We start from the raw sequence: 27,091 nt of genomic DNA, 5'->3' as shown, positions 1-27,091 counted from the left end.
GTGTTATTTGACGCCACGACCACGTGACAATATTTGGTTAAATTGTTCAAGTTACTGAGCGAGACTTGCGCGAAACAAGAGATGGAATATTAGGATTTGCAACTTCAGTCACCGTGCGCGAGGCAAATCTAGTTAGTTTATTGCGTGTAATGCCTTCGGGTGTGTTTTTTTAAGAATTTGCACAACAATGCGAGAGCGACGGGCACGCAGTTAATGTCGAAAGGAGTGGCACGAATGGTCTTCAAAGTTTTTTCCTGAGATGGTATAGACAACAGTGATGGCGACACCAAAGTTTATGTGACGATAAAACCGGAGCTTCTTGGTCACATATATGCCCCTTCCAAAACATGCCGAAATCAGAGTCGCCTTAATGCTAGCAAAAAGCGAATCACGTGTACCTTTCTGAGGAAGTCACGGGCAAGGCAGGAGATGGAAATTCAGGACCCTTCTGAGTAATATGAGCTGATTGGCGCATGGAAGGGTGACCGCTATAGACTAGGAAAGTCAACTCTGTCGCAGCTTGGCATTTCGGTTAGCTCAGCTTTGCCAATGTAGTGCAAATGGTATCATAGAAAAAACCTACCCTAGTTTTAAAGGCCTAAATAAAGCTACATTATCTACTGATTGTCTTGTAGAATCATAGCCGCTGCTTTATCGGCAATCATCATCACAGGCGCGTTTATGTTCCCAGTTACTATTGTTGGCATGACAGATGCGTCGACAACGCGAAGATTCTTCAGGCCACGAACCCTGAAAAGAAACGAAGAAGCTGTTGAACCAAGAGACGCTATAAATGCAATGAAAGGCAAATAGAGTATAACCACTGCCATTTAGCTTACAAGTTTCATGATATGCAGTGTGCGTGCGTGCATTCACATGCGAATCCTTCTTTAACTGGCGTTTTAGCAATGATTCGCTGCTCGCAGCGAATAAAGCGCTATCTAGCTAACCATGAAAGCACAATAAGCCAATCGAAGGTCAATAATGACAACGAATGCAGCAAGAGTAAAGAGTGCTGGAAGGAAACATTTAGTTAAAAACACGAATATTCTTTCGCTCGGGCAGTGAAACATTGATAGCATTCCGAAAGCAATATGATGTGCCGAAGAAAAACGCCTAGCGCTCAGGCAATTTTTTGTTTCCACCCAAATTCGCCCTTGTGTGAGGAGGTTCTGACTTGTAGAAAAACAAAACAGCGAACTCAAGCTCTTTCAGGACATGTTCTTCACCAGACATGAGTATGCTTGGACCATCCGTTATTGCTAGGAACAAAGGTGCTTGTTCGTAAACCAATAGCGTCATGACGGTAATTACAGAAGCGGGCTCAAAAGGACAGAGAACTGTACGAGTCGGTACTCGTTTATGGTTGGACTGGCGTGATGAAGTCATGAAACGGTTAACAGAGGCAAAACACCGCACCATTCAAATCTAAATCAACTAAATTACAGACAACATCGTAGCACCTATACATCAGCAGTATTCGAGCGTCCTTGTCTTCAGCATTGCTATCTCCGCGCTTTGTAGCGAGGACGTCGTTCAACTGAAACTAGACGGCGCCTGCAGTCCGCTTCACTCCGCCTGTTTAAATGACCCTGTGGAGCGCCATAGTGCATGGTTATCGACAGCCCTGCACACTCTTTATACATTCTGCTGGTCACACAGCGCGATGCCTTTATTAAAAGTTTGGAAGTTGACCGCTTCCGTGCCAGACTACTGTCCTGAAATAGACAAAAATGGCCGAATTCTTTCGTGTGCAACGTTTTAGCGAAACAGTGTAGACAAGTTTAGGTGTTTATAGGCTAAATTTCTAGTGACTCCTAAAGGCAGCGCAGAAGAAAATTCGATATATCGTCGTCGAGGAAACAAAAAAAGAACCAAGAGACTAAAAAGTGCCCTCAACGATCCAGCTTGGCATGGGCCATGTTTACCAGGAACTCATGAAAGGACCCAGCTCGTTGCCGTCCAGGGAGCGTTTAAAATGCCGTAAATGGTTACGGAAAGCATAAGGAGGGGGATGGGTGGAGTGAGCGGACGAGCACCGTCAATGTACGGAAACAGTGAACAGCCTATCAGTGTGTAGCCATCAGCTTTGTACGGAGTATACACGCGCTTCTTTAACAAAAACTGACCGCCCCCTATCCGCGAATAGTAGAAGCGATAAACATGAGCTAGTGGTGCTGGTTAGTAGAAAAGTAATTTTATTCGCCACACATGAAACGCAAAGGGACGTGACGTTACTTTTATGTTACCGTAAGTGGCCTAAGTGCCGCTTTGGAGTCGCTTTCAAGAAATACTGCATGCGTTTTACTACGACTTTGCGCAGAAGACCATTATAACATTTCAATCTGCGACATGAAGACATAATATGAGGAGTACTACCCACACATTCACGACTAATAAAACTTTACAACTGAAAGAAAGCATTACTCGCGACGGGAATATTAGGCAAAGAACAGCTTTCGTGTTTTAGATTACTTCCCCTAGCATGGGCCTTTGCTACTAGTAAATTCGCAGGATCTGTTTGATACCGGCACAGGCATTCACTTCTACGCATTATTATAGATTTCTGGAAAAGAAAAGAAAACAGCAATACCGGAACAATGCACCATTCCGGACAATTTCTCCATCACGCTTTAGAAAACAGTTACGTTTCACTTTGTTGTAGTCGTCGTGTGCATAGGTTTAATTATATAAGGTGCACAAGTCAATGTGATTGCCGAAAATGCACTCTGTAGGGCTGGCGTCCTTCCACTCGGGAGCGTAGCCTCCTTCGGAAACTATCAGTGACAACACAAATGGAAAAGGGACACAAGACTGACGCTGGTGTGTCTAGAAACAGCATTTGCGCCATTAAAGAAGGAATTCATCATCACCATGCGATAGCCAATGTTCACACCAAGGAATTCTCCCCAGGTAAACCATACAATCTGTGTTTACAGCTTATTTTGGACAAGTATTTGCACTACACAGATTTCTTCATTGGCCTAAAATTCAAACGCACGTTCAAGTATCAGCGGTTGCGGCTAGGCCGTTACTGCGAACAGTGCTAATTTCTTTCCATTTCTTGACCATTTATTTATCTATGTCATTATGCAAATAAACAATCAGTTTCCACGACTCAAGATCGATGGTACGCGCATAATGCATGTAGTAAACAGGGTCAAGCAAAGCCGAGTAAGACGCAACTGGAGGAATCTTGGATAGTGCATGTGAGCAGCTCTGGAAACAGCAGAACAGACAAATTTACGTAGTGCGCAGGAAGCTCACCGCTGTCATCCTTATGAAAGGACACACTCAAGTGAGCGGCAAATATCCTTGCCGACCACAAGTTGCGTATGGGCAACCAGCGCTGAAACTTCGCGTGCGAGCGGCAGCGACGTAAGAAAAAGCCTAACGACCGTTGTAAACAGTTTCAAAGGGAAGCTCTCTATCCATCTGCTCCCGACTCTCTGGGCGCTGCTGCTGCTGTCGTCTTGCTCGCGCGCGCCTCCGGGTTTCTTGCGGCATCACCAGGTGGCGCTCGCGCATCCTGGCCGAAGTGGCCGCGGTAGCGTTCCACAGTTTATGCGTATGCCAAGTGTGGTGCTTGTTTTCTTGCGCGACAAAAATGCAGGTGCTGGCCTGTGGAGGTCTCGCTCTGCGCTGCGATAGTGCAAACATTACAATCGTCCTTAGCCTGAAGAGAGCCCTTGAAGCTGGCATCTCAACAGCGTGCTGGCCACATGTGAAGGAGCAGCACGAAAACACACGCCAGCAAAATGACTCCAAAGCGCGCACACAGCGTCGAGGACGCCCAGGCCAAAAAGAAGCGTCGCGCGGAACAGGAGCGCCTTCGCTAAGCAGTGAAGCGTGATGCAGACCGCGAACGTATGTTTACAATGTGTACATACAGTCGTAATAATTAATTGAATTATGTACAACCCCATACTTCAATAAAAAGTGCCACACTTCTGCCAGGATGCGTTATGCCATGTGATGCAATGATAATGCACAATCCTCTCAGAGATTATGAACAATGGCGCACATGCTGCGATTTCGCATCATCGATTTGAACGCTCATCATGACGTACCTGTTTCCAGATTCTAACCCGAATGGGAACTGGCGCGCGCTAGTACGTACGAGCCCATGCGCTCCTCCAACGCTCATCGTTATGGTCAGAGCTTGACTGGACGCACAGAGCTAAAACGAACGTTGATATAGGCGCACGTCTGTTATGATCCAAAATGTCATGCCATTTTCCTTGCCTCCTGATCGTACAGTGTCACCATATTTCAGCTGCGCGCTCAAGCTGAATGACCTTGCCGAAGAACGCCGATTTGCTTGACACTATGCAGTCGCCTCACGGCCCGCTTTTCGAAACACAAAGTCACGCATGACAGTGGATAAACGGGACAAGTTGAGACGTCTCTGCGCCACGGCATATGTATTTACTTCCCGAATGCCCCGGTATTTCTATATTTCGCCGGGTACGTCGCTCAGCCAATCTCATGGAGGAATCGTTGAGACCTTTCAGAAACATTCGAAATGGAGCTTTTCGTGAGCTACAACCCTCAACTCTTATAGTCCTTGAAAGTATTGCTGGTGCCATATGCTTTGTGAATCCTCTCATACATGCTATCAGTCTACAATATGCCCTAAGTTATACGAGATGCAAAACAAGGATTTGTTCTGTAGGAATTACAGATTCATGTGTGTGGTGACAGGAACTGCTGCACAACTCAAATTGTCCAACGGGTGATCTACTTCGTTAATATCTCGCCATAATTAATCCAGCACAACATGTAGTCAAATTTATTTCTGTGCTGCCCCTATTTTTTGACATGGTTTCGCAAGTACTCCGAGCATTTGTCTAAGAATTCTGAAGCTACATTAACACGTCATTTATTCATCGCACATTATTGCCTTATCGCGATGTTTTGTAAGTGATGATGATGATGATATGTAGTGTTTATTGGCGCAAGGGCCAAGTTTGGCCAAAGAGCGCCAAGGCAGTGGTGATAAGTCCGCAATGTAGTTATGAGTTCTATGGGGTTAATGTAAAGTGGCTGTATAGGGGCCTTAAAAATAGTCGCTCTAGAGTGCGTAAAATATATCTGTAATAAGATTATGTGGATGACAAATGAAGTGTTCAATGTGCAATAAAATTCATCGTGAAAGAGCGATGCAATACAGAAAATACATTGGATGGTGAAATTACCTGTAGCACCACTGCCTCGCCAGAGCCCTTGAAGCACAAGGGCCTAGAGGCATGTGCTATATGAAACAGCTATCGCAGCGGCATCCTCTAAAGAGAGGAGACGCTACGAGTGTGTGGGGCTAATAATATGTATTACGACATCTTTCAGGAAGCCCAGGACTGCGTTGGTGTCAAACAGTGGTTCTGGGCCGAGTAACATTACTGGATGAAGGGGGATGTGCTGCCGGTATGCTAAGGGAAAATGTTTCTTTCTTTCAGATTCGGCTTTCCGACACTCCAGAAGGACGTGGAGGACGGTCAGCCTCTGCCCGCATCTACCGCAGGTTGGAGGCTCGTTTCCGGTGAGTAAAAAGTTGTGTGGGCCGAATGTGTGTCCTATCCTTAGACGACAGAATAGGACATCTTTCCGGCGTGATTTTGTTACGGAAGGCCAGAATCCTAACAGTGGCTTTATCACGTGGAGCTTATTATTTGTTTCCGCGTCCCATAGGCGTTGCCAGTGGTTCCGTAGTTTCCTCCGTAAGAAGGGCTTCAGATCTGTCACAGGGACTGCGGCGGTGGAATTAACAGAATGCGATGCAACTGACGTGGCCATCTGGTCCGCCAGAACATTGCCTTCGATGCCCCTATGACCTGGCACCCAGCATATGATGACATGCAGGTTTCCTGTATACGCTTTACACAGTACGGAGTAGAGTTCATTAATCACCGGATTTTTGTGGCTACAGAAAGACATCAAGGCCTTCACAACACTAAGGGAGTCCGTAAATATAACTGATTTCTGGAGTTTTGATTTATCTATATGCTTTACGACCGACAGCAGTGCGTAAGCCTCAGCCGTAAAGATACTAGTTTCCGGATGCAGTACATCGGTTTCCGAGAAGGATGGACCAACGGCTGCATGTAAAGATTCATTAAACATTTCCTGTCGCTGCCCCATGTTGTGTGGGATAACACTTTAAGTAAGTTCATTGTTTTTAAGCATTTGACCTTGAGGTACTTTATGTGTGGAATAAAAGTTAATTTCGAATCAAGTATGATGCCTAAGAACTTGTGTTCTTTGTTCACAGGAATTTGCTGACCATACATTTCGATACTGGGTTTTGCAATGAGGCCTCTCTTTCTTGTGAAAAGCACACACGAACTTTTGTTGGGGTTAACTTTAAATCCATTTTCTTCTGCCCATTTGGACACTTTGTTCAAGCCCTGTTGAACTTGCCTCTCACATACTGTAAGGTTGCAGGATTTGAAACCTATCTGTATATCGTCTACGTAAACAGAATAAGAAATGGCTGGCGGTAATGAAGCACGAAGGGTGTTCATTTTCACGATGAAGAGCGTGCAGCTAAGTACACCTCCTTGAGCTACACCAGTTTCCTGTATAAAAGGTCGCGACAATACATTGCTGACTTTCACGCGGAATGTACGGTTGGACAAGTAGCTTTCTATTAGGACGAGCATATTGCCACGGATGCCAATTCCCGACAAGTCCCTCAAGATTCCATAACGCCACGTAGTGTCGTACGCCTTCTCCATATCGAGGAATACGGATAAGAAATATTGTTTATGTAGAAAGGCGTCGCGAATGTTTCCCTCAATGCGCACAAGGTGATCGGTTGTGGATCGCCCTTTTCTGAAGCCACACTGAAAGGGATCGAGCATATTGTTGAGTTCCAGGAAATGTACAAGTCTGCGGTTAACCATTTTTTCAAAAAGCTTACAAAGACAATTTGTAAGAGCTATCGGGCGGTAACTTGCCGCCAAGGAAGGGTCTTTACCCTGCTTAAGAACAGGGACCACAATTGCTTCTTTCCATGTGGATGGGAGGTATCCCGCAGCCCAAATAGTGTTGAAAAGTGTGAGAAGTGTAAGTTGTGTGTCAGTATGTAAGTTTCTGATCATTTCGTTCATGACTCTATCAGGTCCCGGTGTAGAACTTTTGCATGTGGTCAAGGCAGCTCTCAACTCAGCAATACTGAACGGCTGGTTATAAGGTTCATTCTGTCTGGATTTTCGTATTATTGGCTTACATTCTTCTATTTGTTTGTACTTCAAAAAGGATTGCGAATAATGGTTTGAACTCGACACGCTCTCAAAGTGTTCTCCAAGTGAGTCTGCCTGATCTTTCAGTGTTTCACCTTGTGTGTTCACCAAAGGAAGTGAATATGTTTGTCGCCCTTTTATCCTATTAACCCTGTTCCAGACTTTGGCCTCATCTGTATAGGAGTTGATACCAGATAAAAACTTCTGCCAACTCTCTCTTCTGGCCTGTCGGCGGGTTCGCCTGGCTTCGGATTTTACTTGTTTAAAATTGATAAGCTTCTCCGCAGTGGGGGAGGCGCGTAGCAACCCCCACGCTTTGTTTTGTTTCTTACGAGCGATCCTGCAATCGTCGTTCCACCACGGGACACGCCGTTTGCATGCCAATCCATTTACTTGCGATATATATTTAGTTGCGGCATCTATTATGAAGGCTGTAAAGTAATCCACAGCAGCATCAATTCCTAACGCCGACATGTCATCCCATGATATGCTAGTTAAGGTTCGGAATTTCTCCCAATCTGCTGTGTCAGTCTTCCACCTAGGAGCCTGTGGTGGATATCCGTCTTCTTTAAGTGTTCTTAATAGTATGGGGAAATGGTCGCTTCCGTAAGGATTGTTCGTAACTTCCCATTCGAGTTCAGGCAGTATGGACGGGGAGACTATGCTCAGATCAATTGAAGAAAAGGTATCGTTTGCAAGACAGTAATATGTGGGTTTCTTCTTATTCTGAAGGCACGCACCAGAAGAAAGAAGGAACTGTTCAACAAGACGACCTCGCGCATGTATACGAGAGTCGCCCCAGAGGGAGCTGTGCGCATTGAAATCGCCAAGAACAACATAAGGTTCTGCCACTTGATCTATAAAGGATTGGAATTCATGTTTTGTTAATTTGTAGTTTGGGGGTACGTAAAGGGAGCAAATGGTGACGAGTTTATTTAGAAGAACAGCTCGAACCGCCACTGCTTCGAGGGGCGTTTGTAGCTGTAAACGCTGACAGGAGATGCTTTTATGAATTAAAATGGCAACACCGCCTGATGATACGAGAGCATCATCGCGATCTTTGCGGAACTTGACATACGGTCGGAGAAAGTTTGTGTGTTGTGGTGTTAAGTGTGTTTCCTGTAGACACAGCACTTTTGGATTGTGTTTTTGGATAAGCTCTTGTAAGTCATCAAGGTTCCTAAGGAGACCTCTGACATTCCATTGAATTATTTGTGTAGCCATATTGGAAGGAAATAAGTGCTGTGTGTATGGAAAGGGAGGTGTTGCGTTAGGTTACAGAGCTCTTTCGAGGCCCTGTAACGGGAGTTCTGCCCTTTCTGGAGCGTTCGAGGGAGTCTTGACGCTCCTTAGGCGTTTGGTGCGCCTTGGGGATAGGTGTAGTGTCCATTGCCTTTTGAGAGGCGCCGGGCACGTGCTCTTGCGAGCGAGAAGTTACAAGGGAGAGTCCTGCCTTGGAGGGCAAGACCCCTGCGCCCACCAGCCCGGAGGTCGATGGGGCACCCTGCGGGATTTGGCTGCGCCGGCTGTTGCCAGCGCTGGAAGGGGCCGGGGAGGTTGGGGCAGCCTCGGCTGCGCCTACCTTCGGGGTCGATGGCCCCGTTTGCTGAGTAGGTGGCGCAGCGCTAGCTGCAACCACCGTGGGGGCAGATGGCGTAACTGCCGACTCACTGCCTGTGGGTCGGACAGCCGCCGGAGACCGTTGTGGCGCTGCCCCCTGACGAGCCACTTCGGCAAAGGTGTTCTTTGGCAGGAAGGACATCCGCCTGCGTGCCTCTTTGAACGATATGTTTTCCTTAACTTTGATTGTGACTGTCTTTCTCTTTTTTCCAGGACGGGCATGACCGCGAGTATGCGGCGTGCTCGCCTTCACAGTTTACACAATGGGGAGTGTTCTTGCAAGCTTCAGAATTATGCTCGTGGGCACTGCACTTCGCACAGGTTTGACGGCCTCGGCAGCTCTGCGAACTGTGGCCGAAGCGTTGGCATTTGAAACATCTAAGGGGGTTTGGGACATATGGCCTAACACGGAGCTTGATGTACCCGGCCTCTACAGATTCGGGCAGAATACTTGAGCCGAAAGTCAATATAAGGTGTTTGGTCTTGATTTTTTTGCTGTCACGCCTGATCTTAATTCTTTTAACATTGATAACATTCTGATCACTGAAGCCCTCCAAGAGTTCATCCTCAGCGAGCTCCAGCAAGTCATCGTCCGAGACAACACCGCGGCTTGTGTTCATGGTACGGTGCGGGGTTACTGTTACTTGGGTCTCTCCAAATGACACAAGTTTCGGCAGCTTCTCATACTGCTTCTGGTCTTGGAGCTCCAAAAGGAGATCACCACTTGACATTCTCGACACCTTATATCCTGTACCGAAAACTTCGGTCAAAGACTTGGATACAAGGAACGGTGAAATGGATCGCACTAGTTTGTCTGGCTTTTCTGAGTGAATCACGTGGAATCGCGGAAAGTTGTGGACTTGTCGTCCGAAAAATTGGAAGAGATCTTCGGTGCGCCCTCGTTTCTGAGGGCGATCAGGAAGTTTGGGAAAAGAAGTTTCCATGAAATATATAAAAATTCGGCAGCAGCGCCGACCACCCACCACGGAGCCCAACGAGGGGACGCGGCAGAGCTTGCATGCAAGTCTGCACGACGCCAGCCGTACGCCGCCACTATAACCAAATATGGTGTACCCAAGGTTGGATAGCCACACAAGGTTAACCCTTGCTGCCAGGAAGGTCGGAAGTAATAAAGAAATGAGAAGGAGACAGGAAAGGTGGAAAGTAAGAAAAAGACGAAGGTTGTAGGGAGAGAGAGACAGGAAAAGGCAACTACCGATTTCCCCCGGGTGGGTCAGTCCGGGGGTGCCGTCTATGTGAAGCAGAGGCCAAAGAGGTGTGTTGCGTCCGCCGGGGGGCCTTAAAGGTCCGAACACCCGGCATTGGCTCAACCCCCAGGATCCCCCTTTCCCCGAACACGGCTAAGCCGCGCACGGCTACACGCGGGAGGGTCCAACCCTCGTGTGCTCGGGTACGTGGTGTCGCAACACACCAAACGCCTGCTTACGCAGACGCCCCTGCGGGGGTTTTGTAAGTGAGAAGGGTGGACTAATCAGAAATATTGCTCCGCACGATCACTGTGCAAGAAACAAGTAAAATGTCTAGTGAAGTTCTCGGACAGAAAATGTCTCGATAGGCGACATTTGACAGGAAATTAGGAGCACCACGATCCTGCCCGACACAGGGCTTTGTCATGGGCTTCGCTGTCTGTACAGGCACGGTACTCGAAGTTTGAGTGTGCACCTAAGTACCTGCTACTTTATCACTCCGACACTTTCATTGTGCGTAGCTGGCGTGTGCCTTTGTTGTGGAGGTACTAAGGCTTTCCACACGTGAGATATTCACGTTAGAGACACTTGGTAAAAAGGTCGCGTTGGTAGCGCTTTTATGTGTATATGTTCATTATTCCAAACCACATCGCATGTATTAAGCACGCAATCAATCGATCGTACCTCAGAATCATTCTTCCTGCCAGGGTTGCGACCATAATGGCCCCCTACCCACCATAAACCTCCACGCTGATGCATTCAAGCGCAAACCACGTGAGATACTTTAGACAGATTCGCAAAATGCGCGCAACTGAGAACCACCGCGTTCTCGTTACGTTCTTCGATGACCAGGCTTTGACGTTTCTAAAATGTGCTCTATATTGCTATGTATGAAAACGAAGAACGCTTGATAAGTGCTCTGGTGTCAAGGTAGCATGCCAGTGCTCCGGTATCAAGCTTTCGCGCCATGTGCTATCACTATATGACTCCTACTTACCATATGATATGACTCCTACTGACCATATATCCATATGGACCCCTACTTTCTTAATTAGGACGACCATGAAGGCAAAATTTCTAGATTGCGCTATGCATTGCGCGTTATGTCAGGCATCAAGGGGGCGACATTCGGACCCATTCCACGGTGTAGAAAATTTCAGAGTATAATATCGTATTAGCAGTCTGGCAACATGGGAGAGTGGCACAACGAAGTGAATTCCACGTGAATAATTTATGCAACATGCGCGAAGCTTCCTTTTCACGTGCGCGTGTTGGTCGGCGATCAGCCCAATTGTTAGTTCCTGTAAATGTTTACTTGTCTGTTTTTATCCCGCGGCTGAAAGTACTAGGGGTACGATCCAATAGATGCTCCCTTGCCGCATCCTTTGTTTCGAACGCGCGCATAGCAACCAAACTACGGCATGTCAAAACATTTTGCTACAAACTTATGCGAAACAGACGACACACTTGTCGCACTGCACATGACATCAAAAATGTGAGGCCAAAGTGGCAGTAGCCGTCAGTGGAAGAAGCTTCGAAGCTGCAATTTCGAAATAGAAATTTTGGTTTGAAATGTGCGCCGAGGATATTTTTTCTTCATCTAATCATATTTACTTTTCTACAGTTACATTATAAACTGGAAATAGTTGGACAACCAGTTACATTGTAAACTGGGAAATGTCGGACGATCAGCTACATTATAAACTGGGGGTAGTTAGAAGACGATGTCCTGGCACTTTTTGAGGTTGTGAACAGCGAAGCGCGCGGAGACTATCATAGCTCACTGTCAATTTAATTTCAAAACAAGAGTACCTGAGCCTGGGGTCCAGCACGGCCCTTTCGTCCGAGCCCATGGGACACGTGCAGCAGGCATGCCACGTTGTGTGAGCCATGTGGCGTACAAGGCAGGCCACGTACGGATCACTCCATATGGCACCTTCGGAGACGCAAGCATCTAGAGGGATGTCCCAAGGCTTCGCATTGATGGCCCGCATGGCGTCGCTGTTCATGAGCCGCAGCGCAATCTTGACTCCTGCCCGACAGATATAAAGGAAAGAGATAGGGAGCAGTGTTTTCTTTAAATTACGTTAGCATTGAGAGTGTCAAAGTGAAAGTGTGCGTCAAGTGTGGGAAGCCGGTTACGTGATAGAGACAAAAAGATTTAAAAATTCAGCCGCATGCTACACTCCTGCAACACGGGAAGGCGAAAGCCTGCTGCACACTTGCTAATGCGCGGGCTCGCATCCTCGCAATGCTGTTTTCGCAGTTCGGCTCCTTTGGCTCATTTTATACACCTAGCTGCGGCTTCCCGCAAGAGCATAGCGGGGTCAGGCTCGCGCCAACGACGTATCTCTTCGACTTTACCTCGCATCCTCTCAGCAGGGGACTGAAAGTTATGCTGGCCTATGTGTGGTGTGGGTGATTTCAAAGAATGTATGCCCTGTTCGCTTCACTTTGATGAGCACTTGTAACCTCAGCCTTACGGGGATGTGAGCCATTGCATATGTTGCTTGCTTACCGGGTGTGAGCCATTGCGAGGGTTTCGTGGTTTTTGTACCACTCTACTAGACGCCGCGTTTCTGTGCGTTGTATGCGTTATTTCAATGAATGTATGCACGCATGCTTCATTTTGATGAGTGCGTGTAGCCTCAGCATTACGAGGGATGAGCCATCGCATTTCTCTTATTTCCTCACAGGCTATATTATGCATTGCTGCTGCTGATAGGTTTAAGGCAATTGGGGATATGAGCCACGTAAGACTTTCGGCTTAAATGAATTGCAGTGGTGGCGCCCGCAGTTTCTTACTACCACAGGGGAAGCCAAAGTTTGCCAATACATCTACCGGGAGAGAGTGCTGCGACAGCTGAAATCCCACTCATGGCTAACTTCTTTTTCGTCAGTTATTGTAAACACTAGGATAATTGAAAAAGGTCGCCGTACCACCCGAAAGGCCAAGCATTGATTGCAATAGCGAATTACTGCACAGCTATACGAAGTTAGGGACGTAGTTTTATCGACCGTATAAACTTGTAAACATAGGCATCCTAACTAAATTAACAAGCATGGTGGTACTCGCGCACATGCACACATGAACGTATCTCGCTCGATGACTGGGGAAACTTGCTTCCAAAACGCTGGAACTGACCTTAGTGCTGCGTCTCCCATCAATGTGAACAAAGCCGCGAAAACACATCGCGTGGCGGACTGGGTCCCCGTCGCAGACGGCTTTCAAGACACGGAGGCTGGGCGGGTGCGCGCGCATGTCTAGGCCGGCCGGAGTAGAACTCGCTCGCCTTCCCTACCCTCCCCCCGTTGCTTTGAGCGCGACAGAAGACGGCGCGCTGCCTTCCTGCTTTCCTTTCTTGCGTGCTAAAGGTTGAGCCGCCATCGCTGGTTCTCCCTCGCAAGCTTTCACTGGCGCATACAGCATATGGCGCGTGACGACAATTTTAGTGCCATTGTACTTTACACGGAACGTTAAAGAGCCGACAAGAGTGCGTCTTGAGTTCCCATATATTTGCGATAGGAATAGTAGAAGCTCACGCTTTCTGGATAAAATGTTACTTTGGGCTGCGTATTGATATCGCGACGTGCCTTAAAATATGATAAAGAGTTTACGTTTCCTTCTCAAACAAATGACAAAGAAAACTATTTAGTGAGCTCTTGAGCAACACTTTGCAACGTGGTAGGCGCGGTTTAAAACAGGGATCCGGGAGCTCAAAGAAATGCGACATAATTCTTAACGCATTTCTCTCCCATTACCGCTAAATTTGCAACTGCCTTTTCTTTTTTCGACACTATAGCTAAAAGGTTGTGTCGCTAACTTGTATCAATTACTGTAGCAGACGCCGAAGCATAGCGTTCTTTCGTTGTTTTACCATCTTTAGCTTCCAAATGACGCGACAGCGAAACGGAAGAGAGCACCTAAGCTACGCGCACACCGACCTAGAAGAGTAATCCTTCTGTCTATATCAGTGTCGTTTAGGCTCCATCGACGAAGTCTCCTGAAAGGACCAACATGCTCAAAAAGCTTTACTACTCAGTTTTCTATAGATGTGAGTAGCAGACTCAGGTCGCTCAGGTCGACCTCTCTGTCTTTCCTGCCATTAAATCCTATCTTGCGGTCCAACCTGATATCATCACATATGCGTGCGATAGAGCGAATCACAAACCGTGACATGCAAGGGCGGCACAATAGTCCCATAGCTAATGAACCACTCTAAAAGCTGCGTAGCATTCTATATCCAATTATTAATTATTAATTCTTTGCTATGTCGATGATGGGTTCTGGTAGCATTTCGTATTAACAGTGGGCGCGCCTGAATATGTGTCACGTCATTCAATATAACGACGCAGCGACTTCTCCCATTTTGCGACAGTCGTTGGAATCGGAGCAGTTGGATAGCATTATTCCTCCAGGGCAGTGGTACCGTCGGAGATTTTTACAGCGTAACATGAAGTGGGCTCATTCCAACAGCCGTGTCGGGTGGTGATGGTGTCTGCCGCCCATGCCGCATGTCCGAAGCAGCTATCGGCGGGAATGAGAAAGGAAATGCCCAGTTCCCACCGGTACTGAACCTGGGCCCACTGCGTGGGAATCAGCTACTCTACCACTGAGTCACGCTAGCGCTTACTAGATTGCAGCGGAAACGTATCATATAAGCCCCGTTTACATGAATGCGACAGTGGCGCATCGCATTTCCAAGCGCGTTTGGGAAAGACGATGCGACGCCGTTTACATGTAGCGCATTCATTTAACTCTCGCGAGAACGTAGCGCCACATGGTGCCGTATAAGGCAAGTGCAGCCGACTTCCAGTGTAACTGGTTTCCGGTAGTGGGCCGAGTGCACGTTGGTGGCTGAGTGCCGACTGTACAGACAACCGAGAGCCTGACGCTTGTGCAAAATGCTTGGGAATGCAGCGTTCCGTCTCCACCTTATGCTACTTTTTTGGGCATGGACTAACTTTCACGTCATCGGAGGAAGAGGTTCGCGTAGAGCACGCTGCGGGCGAGCGAAGTGCTGCTTCGGGCATTGCTGCCTCTTAGCTTCATCAGCGCGGCAGCCTCGCAGCTAATTTCTTCCCATAATTCCTAATGCGAAGATCCTGCGTTTACATGCTCCGCGAGAGTCGACTCGCGCCCTTAAATCTACGCTCGCCTGGCGCATTAATGCGATGCGCCTTCCTAGCGCATTACCGCTGTTTACATGAATGCGATGAGCTAGAAATGCGGTGCAACGCTAGAAATGCGGTGCAATGCGACACTGTCGCATTCATGCAAACGCGGCTATAGATGAGCCCAATTAAGCGCGCCATGAGACCCGTGATGCGACGTGCGCGTCACATAGCGTCGGCACGTGCAGACCTTCCATTGCAGTTGAACATTATTACACCAGGTGGCAAGCCGTGTAGCAGTTGCGTAAGTATCAGTACATGTCAGATAGAGAAGGTTTCATAAGGAAAAGGAAGATTACGGATATTTATACAAATATGCCAGAATGAAACGGAAAGAAAATATGTGTACCTCATTAAATCAAGATGGGTAGGTGACTATGTCAGCGCACCGTTTCAAAGCGGATGTCAATAAATCATCTTCCTCATTATCATCATAGTCATCTTCATTAGCATCGTGCCGTGCCACTTGTCACGCGATGTGAAATGCGCGCCGCCTAGCGTCGACACGTGCCGACTTCGCATCACAGTTGCGTCGTATTCCAGCAGGTGTTCCGACACGTAGCAGTCGCATGCTGCGCGCAGCTGGACCTGGTTAACTGAAGCAGGCTAGGTGGCAGTCTCCGCAGCGTTTCAAAGGGGATGCCAATAAATCATCATCATCGTGAATAACAACAACAGCACCGTATCCTGCCACGTGCCGCGGGATGTCACATGTGCGCCGCGTAGTCCTGATACCCGTGCTTACTCTTCGGTACACATCATGGTGCCTCCTTGCAAGGTACGAACCGCTACGAAGACGCCAATGACGGAGCTACGTGTGCGGCTGCAACCAGGCAACGTCGGGCTCAACAGAACGCTGTGCAGGCAGCAGCACATGTCGCAGTGAGTCGTCCACGCCGGGCGGACAGTTCAGATCGTTCTCGTGAAAACGACGCTAAGTGACTCCGCCACAAAAACTCGCTAGTGTGTATTGCCGAAAATGGAGCTCCTATGCCGCCGCTCCTCCAGCCCACGCTGTGACTGTGCTGCGTGTGCCACGCAGGCCTCCGACTTTTTTTATACGCTGGAACGAGTGTATTTTGAGAGAAATTGGGAAGCCAGGTACTAGTTATCTACTAGGATAAACGTTTTTACTCTAGGAAAATAATTTATTTTTGGTAAGAAAGTAGTCCTCATGGCCAGAAACAAGTTCTCATTTTCCTTGACCAGGAGAGGAGCTTGGGATTTTTCAGGTAAACTCTTGTCTACACCAAAAACTCTACTACGACGTACAGGAAACTTCACTCAGACGAAACATTGGAAATATGGCCCTTGCGCCAGCTCACATATTCATTAGGTGCGTGCTTAAATATTGCCGTATTTGGAAAGCTTTGGTTACCGTTCACATGCGCATGACAGCGTTATGGATACGGTTAAGAACACACACTACAACTTCAACTATGTACCTTCAACTGCCGCCGCCACATCGTCGGGATGCGTCAAGTAGTTGGGGTCAATGATCGGTTGGTCCAGAGGGTTCGTTGTCCTAAGTTTCACGTAACCTCTCGATTTCGGCCTGTTCACCAGTGGAGCGAGCGCAAATCCATGTCGTCCGCGTTTAGGCAAAAAGTATTGGTCGTACACCTGAGTCGGAATAAACACATATGATATAATTATGACAGCCGTTCATTCCTCCGCGAAAAAAATTCAACACCATTATGAAGATTGCGCATGGTACATGTTATTGACGTTTTCTTTTTTACCGCCCTAAAAACGATACTTTTAATAGCTTATGTCTCCTGTATGGTCAGTGCCGGGAATTTCGAGATGAGCGGTATCAAAAATCCCTTTTCGTGGGCGTCTTTTACACTAATAAATACCTAAGCTGTAAGCAGCGGACACAACCTCGTTACGTTAATCATCCATACAAGACGTCGGAGTGGGCGTACTTTATCGCGAGATTCGCGGCAGTATTATTAAGCCTTTTTGATGCGTCTTCACACCTGATTGAACCTCCAGTCACTTGGTGAAATCGACAGTTAGGAAATAACATTTTGGCAGAGAAACTACGAGCACAAAAGCGCACATGCTATTTTATAGCAGCTGCATATTAGTGTTTTGGAAAGAAAGGAAGGGGACTGCAGACAATGGGAGTAGGAAACAACGCAAGAGCTGTGCATCAGAAGAACTTCAGTTTGGCCTAGTTGGTGTTTACTGCATATATTATTGACAGTAAATAAAGACGGGGACAGCTGGAGAGAATACATAAACAACACGGGTGGTACCGTGTTGTTATGTGTTACCGCCCGTGTTGTTTATGGGTTCTCTTCCGCTGTCCCCGTCTTTGTTTGTGGTCAATATGAAATGAAGAGCTGTGCAGTTTCGTGCTTTTTTAGTACTATTGCTACCTAGGCTTCTTTTCGTATCGTTTGTTTTTTTGTTATAGGAAGGTCGCCACAAACCTTTATATTTTTCGTTAATTCCATTCAATATTCGCTGGTTTTTTCTTTTTTTGTCATATTATTGTATTTTATCGTATTTGAAATTAGAACGTTCCTAGACATGGGAACTCCACGTAACTATCCGCAAAACATCATTGACCATGTCTCGTGAAACAATAAGGACATACTGCACATAGTAACAGAGCAAATTCAGTCCCCTCACGTCTTTCCGGAGAGCCATGTTTGACAGGTAGCATTCCAAGGGAAGTGCTGAGGATGGGAGGGACTGCAGGACGATCTCTACATCCGGGAATTCCAGCGATTCATTCACAAATGGTGTGCTGACAAATGCAAGAGCCTCAACGGATCCAGGAATTGAAAATGGACCTGCAGAAAGAATTGGAATAATGTATACGAGCAAGCGTTCTTGTTGGAGCGCGGAAACGTTTACGTGGAGATTACTATCAGAAGAATACAGGCCATATTTCTCTATTGACATTAACTGCGTGGACTTCTAAAATTATTCATTCAAGAAGAACCATTTTAATGGCGTTTTTCACCCGAATGCATATGCCAAAACTTGTATTGCTCTCAAGAATACAAGATAATTAATAGGAAACTAAAGCTGCTCGGCACAATAATTCGTTAGGCTTAAGTAACAGTGTCTGACGTCCAAGTAAGGAGATGCGAAGACATAACTTCTGTGAGTGACATTGGTCTGACACAAATGACTTGGCGCGTGTTTGAGTTTCTTTCCGCTAATAATGACTCTCATGCTACACACGACGTTGTTAGCCTGCAAAAATTTGAGAAGGTTCATTATGCCGGTTTTCCACTAGTTCTGCCCGTACGGTAAGCAAGAATATACGTGTGGCGATGACATACGCAAATTATATCCGTTTGTTTGGGTGAGAGAGAGTCGTACTTCAAGAAACGGAGGGTGCTGGAAATGAACAAAATGAAATGCCAGAACGCAAAACATCACAAATTATAACTTCACAACAGTATAGAATATCCCGGTCATGTGACATTAGGAATTATTGTTTGGTGAGCTCAAACAGCTCAAACAAAGTTATTGACTTATGCGTCCGAAAGAACATGAATATGAACGATAAGTGTTAAAAAAAGCCAATGTTCGTCTTCGCAATCTTCCTGTTCCCTTTGTATATTTACTTTCCCCAGCAGGTACCAGATGTGCCACCAAAATTAAGAGAGTTGGAGAGAAAGCAAGTTGAGGAAAGGCATGAGGTCAACCACACCAGCGTCCGTTCAGCCACCAATACATAGAAAGGCAGGCAGCTTAACGAGAGGTAGTTCCCGTTGGCTACTCTGCTCGCAGAAAACGGGTTGGGCGATAAGAAATTGGAAGAACGCTTCAGCTTGGCCTTAAGAGTCGAACGCGGTACAATTCAAAGCTCCGTGGCTGCTTCTCGCGCTTCTCGGCAACTGCAGCTTATGTTAACGTAATGTTTTCGAGGAGAGCGATAAAGCTTTGTGTCGCTGATGGAGTCCAGGCGTTGTATGCGGTTGTATAACGCTGGGTTTGGGAAAGTTCGCGTCCCCGGTTCCTTCAAACACCGTCAAAAACAACACCAGAAAGCTCGCCTTCGTGCATAGCATTCTCAGCCAGCGTTTCCATGGTCACCTTAAGAGAAATCTTCGTCCGCTACCGCAGAGAGCGGTTACGCTACCCGCCCCAGCACACAAAACAACGAATAAATCTCAGTCCACCACTTGGCGACTACTATAGTAGTCGCCAAGTGGTGGATTGGTAGATAGTAGTCGCCAAGTGGTGGATTGAGATTTATTCGTTGTTTTGTGTGCAGGCGGGTAGCGTAACTGTTCTCTGCGGTAGCGGACGAAGATTTCTCTTAAAGTGACCATGGAAACGCTGGCTGAGAATGCTATGCACGAAGGCGAGCTTTATGGTTTTGTTTTTGATGGTGTTTGAAGGAACCGGGCGTGCCATGCCGCTCCTTCTTTTAGACAGATCTCAAACAGCTGGTACATAACGTTAAAAGAGGTAGGTGATTTACTTTCCGCGTGACAGAATTATGCTTTATCGTGTATTAAAATTACACTCTGACGCTATGATGTCTGTAGGTTATATGTAAGTCGTACTTTACAAATTTTTTGACATATTTTACTTTGAGAAATTCAATTAGTTCAACGCATACGCGCCACGCGCAAAGCCTGCGGGGTTGGGGTTGGTTCGGGATCATTTTCTCGGCGGCGGACACGGACGCCTACGCCGACACCAGATATGTTGCGACACGGGGCCCCTAACGCGGTCAAGTTGAAAGAAAAGAAGTGGAAGGGGAGAGAGATAGAGAAAAGGCGACGAGCGTAAAGCAGGTAGCCGCTGTTACGACTCGCCTCTGTTGCCAACATTTCGTCTCGCAGGAAAACGGCGGCCATCGCCATGACTTCGAAGATGCCTAGGAGCTGTATGTGTTCAAATAAGAGTTCGAAATGCCATCTTACTCTGCCTTCGGATGAACCACACGTAAAACTGACGGCAAGCGACTCTTCCGGATTCCATCCGCGAAGCGAGACGCGGCGCTGGGGAAGGTCTGGCTTCAAAGAATCAACCAGGCTGATTTCAACCTAACGCAATGGTTCCAGCTCGGCGAGGTAAGCGCGCGATTCTTCGCTCGTCACTAATCTCATATGCTGCCGCTTGTTGTATGGGGCTTAGTTTTTCGCTCTTTTTAAGTGCCGCGTCTTCGCGCTGCGTTTATTTGCAACTTTCGTGCCCGACTTCAACTTCAATCAGGTCGTCTTTAAGCGCACGTGCTTTTTGTCGACTCGGTCATACATTCCATGGCGTTGTCTTTGTTTGGCCTGAATGCAGCACCTTTTGAGTGTATCGCCGTGCGATACGAAGCGGTGACGATACGGCGACCGTACATTGAAATACCGACAAAGAGCGCCGACTACTACTGATATAGCTTCGCACTTTGAGTTCTCAGCGCTTAATCAGAGCTGCAGAGACGCGCGAGCCAGTATCTTGAAAAGCGGTCTGCGAAAGTGGTCGAGTACGGCGTTGTTGAAACGCCGCTGAAACGCTGTGTCCTCGCCGCTTCGTTGGCACTCAAACGAGAGACGCAGCACGAATAAATAGACCTTACCAAGCACAACGACATTTAGACACCCTCTCTCGATGTTTCGGGAGCCAGCCACGGTGTAATGTATAAAAAAATTAGCAGTGGCTTAGCTCGGCTATGCCGGGATATACGTAGCGTGAGTTGAGGCACGTCGCTCAGCCTTCTGGCGACGCCGATTTGCTACACGTTCCTCCCTTTTCTCCGGTGTCACCGCAGCACGTTTAGCCTTCTGTTCGTTCTTCCTGCGCTCAACCGCTAATTGCCAGGCAACTACTTCGGGATCCGATGAGTCAAGCTTCTCCGCTCTTCTGCGCCGCTGAGCAGCAATTTAGCTCACCTTCTCGATGGCTATACCACACCGGCAAACGTCCCGCTATATGTATACTCCCACTGTACCTCTGCGCATGCGCACAAAATGAGAGGCGCTACAAGCGGCTCCGGCGCAGCGTCAGACTTGGCTACTGCGCAACGGAGGCGCAATGCTGGGCAATTTTGGGGTGGGCCCCCTTAAATTTTGGGGTCGGCCCACGTAAACTATGGGGTCGCCCCGCGTAAATTTCGGGGTGGGCCGACCTAAATTTGGGGGTATGCTTACGAAGAATTGGAGAACTCCAGTAGAGTGTCTTCGTTCGTTTTATGATACCACAAGGAAAGCGTGACAGCTTGCGCAAGAACCGGCAGCCGCACATGATTGGCGGCAAGAACTTTGTTCCGACAAACAACAGTGTTGTTTTCGAGGTAAGGTACGTTTCTCATTGCTCGTATCAAAGCATCCCCTAATGCGGCCTTTATTTAATTCTTCCGGTCTGCTCATCAGTGTGTTTGCTGCGTAAATTTGTATGTTGCACGAAAATGGGGTTGTTCTCAGTAGGCTGAATATTTTGCAGGTAGTCCATGACTTCGCACATCGTCTACAGTTATTTAGTCCGAAATGCAGCACCATGGTTTCTACTTTCAGCTGTGAACAATTATGTACGAAGATACAGCCTCTTGATCGCACTTTTCGTGATTGTTTATATCCATTGCCCGTTTTAGTGAAAATCGAAATAGCGGCTTCTAGAGGAGCTTTCTTTCCAGCTTACTTCGATGTGTGCGTTAGTCATTTAGGTGCAATGAATGCCAGCCCTAAAAATTTAACGGCAAGCATACGCTTGGTATTGCGGGTCATGAGCACTGGCTATTCCTCATGGTACGTTTTTTTTTTACTCCTTGAATATGCTTTGAATTGGGCGGCCACGCACGTATGAGTGGGTGACGACTATTATTTGGTATTATCACGGATAAAGGCAATTTGCAGGGCGTGCTCACATGATAGCGGACGCTTGCTCGCCATTAACCGTCCTATTCAGTTTAGCGACCACAGTGCAAAAGCTACTTTCACATTGAGAAGACAAGCATACGGACGGAAGATGCACTTACGTCTAATTAATTACAAGAAGGCACGTTGAATATAATACCTTAGATGCATATGCGCGGACAGGCAAGAAATAAGGCCAGGTACAGAGAGATAGACATTGCCACGAACAAACTTTATCAGATGCCCAAAGTAAATCATCTTATAATGCGGCAGCAAAATAGTCTGGAGTGCTGAACTCGCCTCAATGTTCCATATGCGTCAATATTTGCCAAATTTATATGGCTTGAAGAAGAAACCAACCACTTCTTGAACGTTACCGTCAACATTTCCGATGCTGTTATCCCCATTTTTCAAACTTTTCTGCACTACTGGGGCACACAACAGGCCCGAAATCATGCATCTTCATCGAGTGGTGCAGCCCGTCCGCGGAAGTCAAGGAGAAAAAGCTTGCTGTGCTCAGCGCGAGCAGCCGGCGTGCGAGGAGAATCGAGGGCGAAAGCGCCAAGGGGAGGAGTGTGTCGTACTTTCAAATAATTAAGGGGTTTTAACCCTCAGACTGACTTGACGCCATCGCGGTGGAAGCAAGCATGGGCATGCACCAAGCGTCGGCCGTAAGCTAGATTGGATTAAATGGATTACTAGATAGCTTAGTAGGTATTTAGGCAGATGGCTATAATACTTGATAGATAGATAGCATAAGAACGGAAATATAGGTTGACCCCCGCCGGACTTTCATTCTAAAAAGTAAGAAAAAAAAGAAGGTTGGGAATGACCGGTGTAGAAGACGGGCGTCTGCTTTCTGCTGCGGATTTTTGAAAAAGAGTTCAGGCTATGTTGCGATCTTAACGGTAGACAGATACACTCAAGGCAGCTGGTGTTGGCAAAGAATGCTTCGCACTAAAAACCGGCACTATTAGCACTGGACGCAAGTGAAGCAGAACTTACACTCTAGAGAACCAGCGGCCGGGTAGGCTGCTTCGTTCGCTTGTACCGTTGCCGTGTATCCGCGAAAAGGTCTCGCACGCTAGCCACAGAGCTATTTGCCGCTCTTGGGGCATCGTGCGCTGAGCCCGTTATGTCTTTTCCATACGATTTATTATTATTCTCCGAGTCAAGCCGATTTCCTGTTTGTTCTCGTCTACATTCAACGAGCAGAGCATCGGTGCGTTCTGTCTTCACTCGAAGATGAAGAGCAAATTGCGCGACCGAGCTACGGGCGCGGATATAGTCCGGCGTGGTGCGGACGGGATACACACACGGCGCAGTTGCTCAACGTCTTCGAAAAGGGGGCGCTAAATATCCTGTCCCATCTTACGCCAGAGCCGCTGTAGCAGAGTGCATCGTGTGCTAGCCTGGCGGAAGCGAGCGTGCCGAGTTGGCGCGTTCAACAAACAAGGCACTCGCTTTCCGCGCGCTTGTGCGCTGGCGATGCGGACGCTGATCGCCTCCTTGCAGCGGATAGCGTTTAGCGGAGTGAAATATACAGATGACCACATTATAGCGATCTTGGCCGTCGCCGACATAACGTATCCGACTTCCCCAGCCGCAGGCTAGCGCGCTAGAAATCACGGACAACATCCACCCATTTAGCCTGAGCGATCTTGACCACCGAGAGTTGTTCGGAACGAGACGTCTGGACAGGCAACTACCGCCAGTGAAGAATGAAAAGTAGCCGAGGCTCGGCCGAGGGCTTGGCGCAAAGTGAACGTAAAGTCAAGGCTGGGTAAGTCGGAAGCCTGGCCTGCTACTGTTCCGTCTCTTCCGCTCTGGCGGCATCGCATTCCGGCATGTATACACCATGGCCATCGCATAGCGCATTCTTTTCTCGCAGCGCTTCCTGCTGACAGCGCTTCTGACGCTGTGTCACAAAGACTTTCATCCGTCTACTTCGAGGCGTATGATGTAGGGAGGCATGAAAAAAAATTAAAAATGACGTACCACGGGAAAAGATCGCTCTTAAATATCGCCCTTGAATTCAACTGACCTGTGCTTTCCCTGCGCCATCGTGTCTTACCGCACTTTTATTCAACCCGAGAAGGCATTTAGTAAGCGTACCTCGCACGGGTAAGCGACTGTGCTCGCTAATTGTAGCCTGTGCAGGTTCGTCAAGGGCACTTTACATGCTTTCTGCGCGTTGGCTCGATCACGTCGCATTTGCCAGCTGCGGCGCGGGGCACGCATGCGCCCTGAAAGCTGGGGCAGGAGAGACGTGTTATGCCTTCCTCAGTGAATCGTTGTGTACTGCGCATGCAAAGCTCGTGTTCCAATATGCTCTCGAGTACCAGACGACCGCGCAACACGTCGACATTCTTGCAACAACTCAAATCACGTGCACAGCGACAATACACGCCAAGAGAGACACTCGTCAACCTGCACATGTTGACCGAGCGAAATGCCGAGGTACATCTAAGAAATATGCAGTCGTTTTGGGTTCTACGTCTTTCACCGCATGCGCTTCACTACCGTTCACTGCCAAGTGCACGCGTCGTCTGCTTAGACGCTATTTGAAGGCTGTTAATAAAATTACACTTACCACTCCAGCGGCATGTCAAAACTGCATTCACAGCATGTGCTGTGTATATATAGTCATTTTAGCCTAATTAAAATTTTATTGCCATTGGCCTTCAAGCAGAAGCTGAAAGTGTCCGCCTTCCCTCCTCGTTGAGCAGCTTTAGGTGACCACTTCTGACGTAGCGCTGTAGTTAAACATTGTTATTCTTTACGTCACATTGTCTCTGCTTAGGCCCTCCTCCACTGCTGGTCAAGCTCTATAGACCACTGGGCCAACGCTTTACCTAGAAACTCGTGAGATCCTTCAACCATGGAGTCATCCGCACAAGTCGTAAAAGTTCGGCAGGAACTCTTAAGATTGCTTACTTGTGGAAAGGCGAAAGCATTGTAGTCCTTTTTGTGAAATAATTTTACTTTGTTCAATACTTTTATACACTCATGACGCGGCGCTTCCTCGTCCCCATTGGCTGTGCCGTCACGTGCTCGATGACGCACACACTAGGCCACACCTTTAGCCAGTGAGATGGCTGCGACGTGACGTGTGAGGCTCGTACTAAGCACACCTTTAGTCAGCCAGATCCGAGGAGCAGCGGTCGCGTCGGGGAAGCGGAGGCCTGGGTTATATTTCCACCTAGACTGAATTGTACGAAATTTTCTTTGCAAACCTAATAATTTACTTTGTTTTTAGGAACCTCCCTGTGAAATTCCACGTCAATCCGAGCATATTGTGATGTGCTTCTACTCATTGCACTGTCGGTCATTTTTGGTACCATCACTCAGTCACGCCGCCGGCGACGCCGCCAGATTTTTGCGTATTGTGGCATATAATGCTTTCACATTAATACCACGTACGCTATACAGTGGAAGCAGGCGGCACTCAAATTCTATCATGAAGTGCTGTATACTTCAGGAATCTGATAAGCGCCAATAAAGCTCTCCGGGCCCAGTTCTTTTGGGGGCATTGTCCTAGAGCTTCTTCCGTGCAAGCGTAACTGGCCCGCACGTGATATCGGCAGTGTTTGTCGGAAGCCGCGATGCAAGCGTACTAGGAACGCGCCTGGGTTTTCTTGCTGGCTCCGCTTTTCCTGCAAATTTCGTCTGCACATTTAATTCGCCTTGTAGGCAAGGACAACGCCGAAGTTTGAGGATAAAAATACTTAAGCGTTCTTCATACAATTTACACTAACACTTTTAGCACTAAGTCTGATACGCATATGCCTGAAATAGTGCTGCTGAAATGTTTGTTAATTATGGATAACAAAAACATTTATGAAGAACCAACCCCGTACTATTCCAAGATGTTCTATTCAATTCTGCACCTAACTTATTGCATGTGAAAGTGCGATATGCACAGTGTTCTCTTTCTGTCCGTCTTTCACTCCCCCCTCCCCATCCCAATGTGTAGGGTAGCAAACTGGATTCAGTCTAGTTAATCTCCCTGCCTTTCCTCCTCCTCCTCCTCCTACACCTCCTCCTGCTCCTCATCCTCTCTCTCTCTCTCAAGCTCGCATGGGGAGGTGGTTATTTGCGGCACCACATTTCACTGTTACGGAGGGGTGCTCCCCCTTACCACTGTGCCTTATTCGTTCGCGGAAGCCAACCGGCATAGAGTTTCTCACTACATTACCTGGAGGGAAATCTGACACTGCTGCGCTGTGGTATGCATGGGAATGCCGGTGTATTGTGACTTCGGATTGGCATCGTTCTCGTAGAGACAGGACACCTTGAAGACGCGCTTGGCAAGTACCGTTCCGTCTATCACACTGATTCATTTTCTACTAAAACAGCACGTGAAAAGCTGTTTTAGCTTTATTATTACGCGAAAACATGTTTTCTTTAACTATGAGAACTTGTTATTGTGCGTACGACTACATGTTACGTAAAAAGTATCAGCGGGCCACTAAAGTTGGAGGATAGACGACAAGGTTCGCGCTCGCTTTGAAACAGTTGGTCGTCTGTTCTTGCTTTTCTTCGCTTGGTCATGCATTGTGGGTGAGTAAAGATGTAATATGCGTGAATGGAAACATTTTATGAAGATTTTACTTTGAAAACGCGTTAGTTGCGTAGCCATATCCACGTTTTAGACGAAGCCGCTTAGAACACCAGCCAACACGAGCCTCGCAGACACATATACCGTCATTCCCATGACGGCATGGTGCCCCCTTAAGAAACTCCCATAGACGGTGGCGCCAGATTACCCTCTAGGTGTTATAATGAGAAACTCTATGCCAACCGGTACTTCGAGCGCCACTTCCTCAAGCAACGTGTACGGAACCCCGTGCAGCACCCGCCACCGACTTTGATCGCAGACGCTGCGACCAGAGACGCAGCGTCTCAACGACAGCGTCTCAAAGAGCCAGCGGTCACAGTCAAGAATGGCAGAACGCTCCCTTTCCCTCAATGTCCCCATGGGCTACTCAACGGTACTACCGTGTAAGCGGTACCACCATAC

General features: G+C 47.6%; 1 protein-coding gene across 1 annotated transcript in view; it reads right to left on the bottom strand.

Moving 5' to 3' along the window:
- Nucleotides 1–617: 617 nt before the first annotated feature.
- The window catches only part of LOC142591514 (4-pyridoxate dehydrogenase-like), a 68,735-nt gene continuing 42,261 nt past the window's right edge, over nucleotides 618–27,091 (bottom strand). The window contains exons 8-11 of the mRNA XM_075703836.1: nucleotides 17,888–18,051; nucleotides 16,690–16,867; nucleotides 11,882–12,101; nucleotides 618–750 (exon numbers count right to left, since the gene is read on the bottom strand). Of these exons, the coding sequence (XP_075559951.1) occupies nucleotides 618–750; nucleotides 11,882–12,101; nucleotides 16,690–16,867; nucleotides 17,888–18,051 (695 nt within the window). The remainder of the gene's footprint in view (nucleotides 751–11,881; nucleotides 12,102–16,689; nucleotides 16,868–17,887; nucleotides 18,052–27,091) is intronic.

Source organism: Dermacentor variabilis, chromosome 8, assembly GCF_050947875.1.
Source record: "Dermacentor variabilis isolate Ectoservices chromosome 8, ASM5094787v1, whole genome shotgun sequence".
NCBI lineage: Eukaryota > Metazoa > Arthropoda > Arachnida > Ixodida > Ixodidae > Dermacentor > Dermacentor variabilis.
This window is presented reverse-complemented; position numbering and strand designations above follow the sequence as displayed.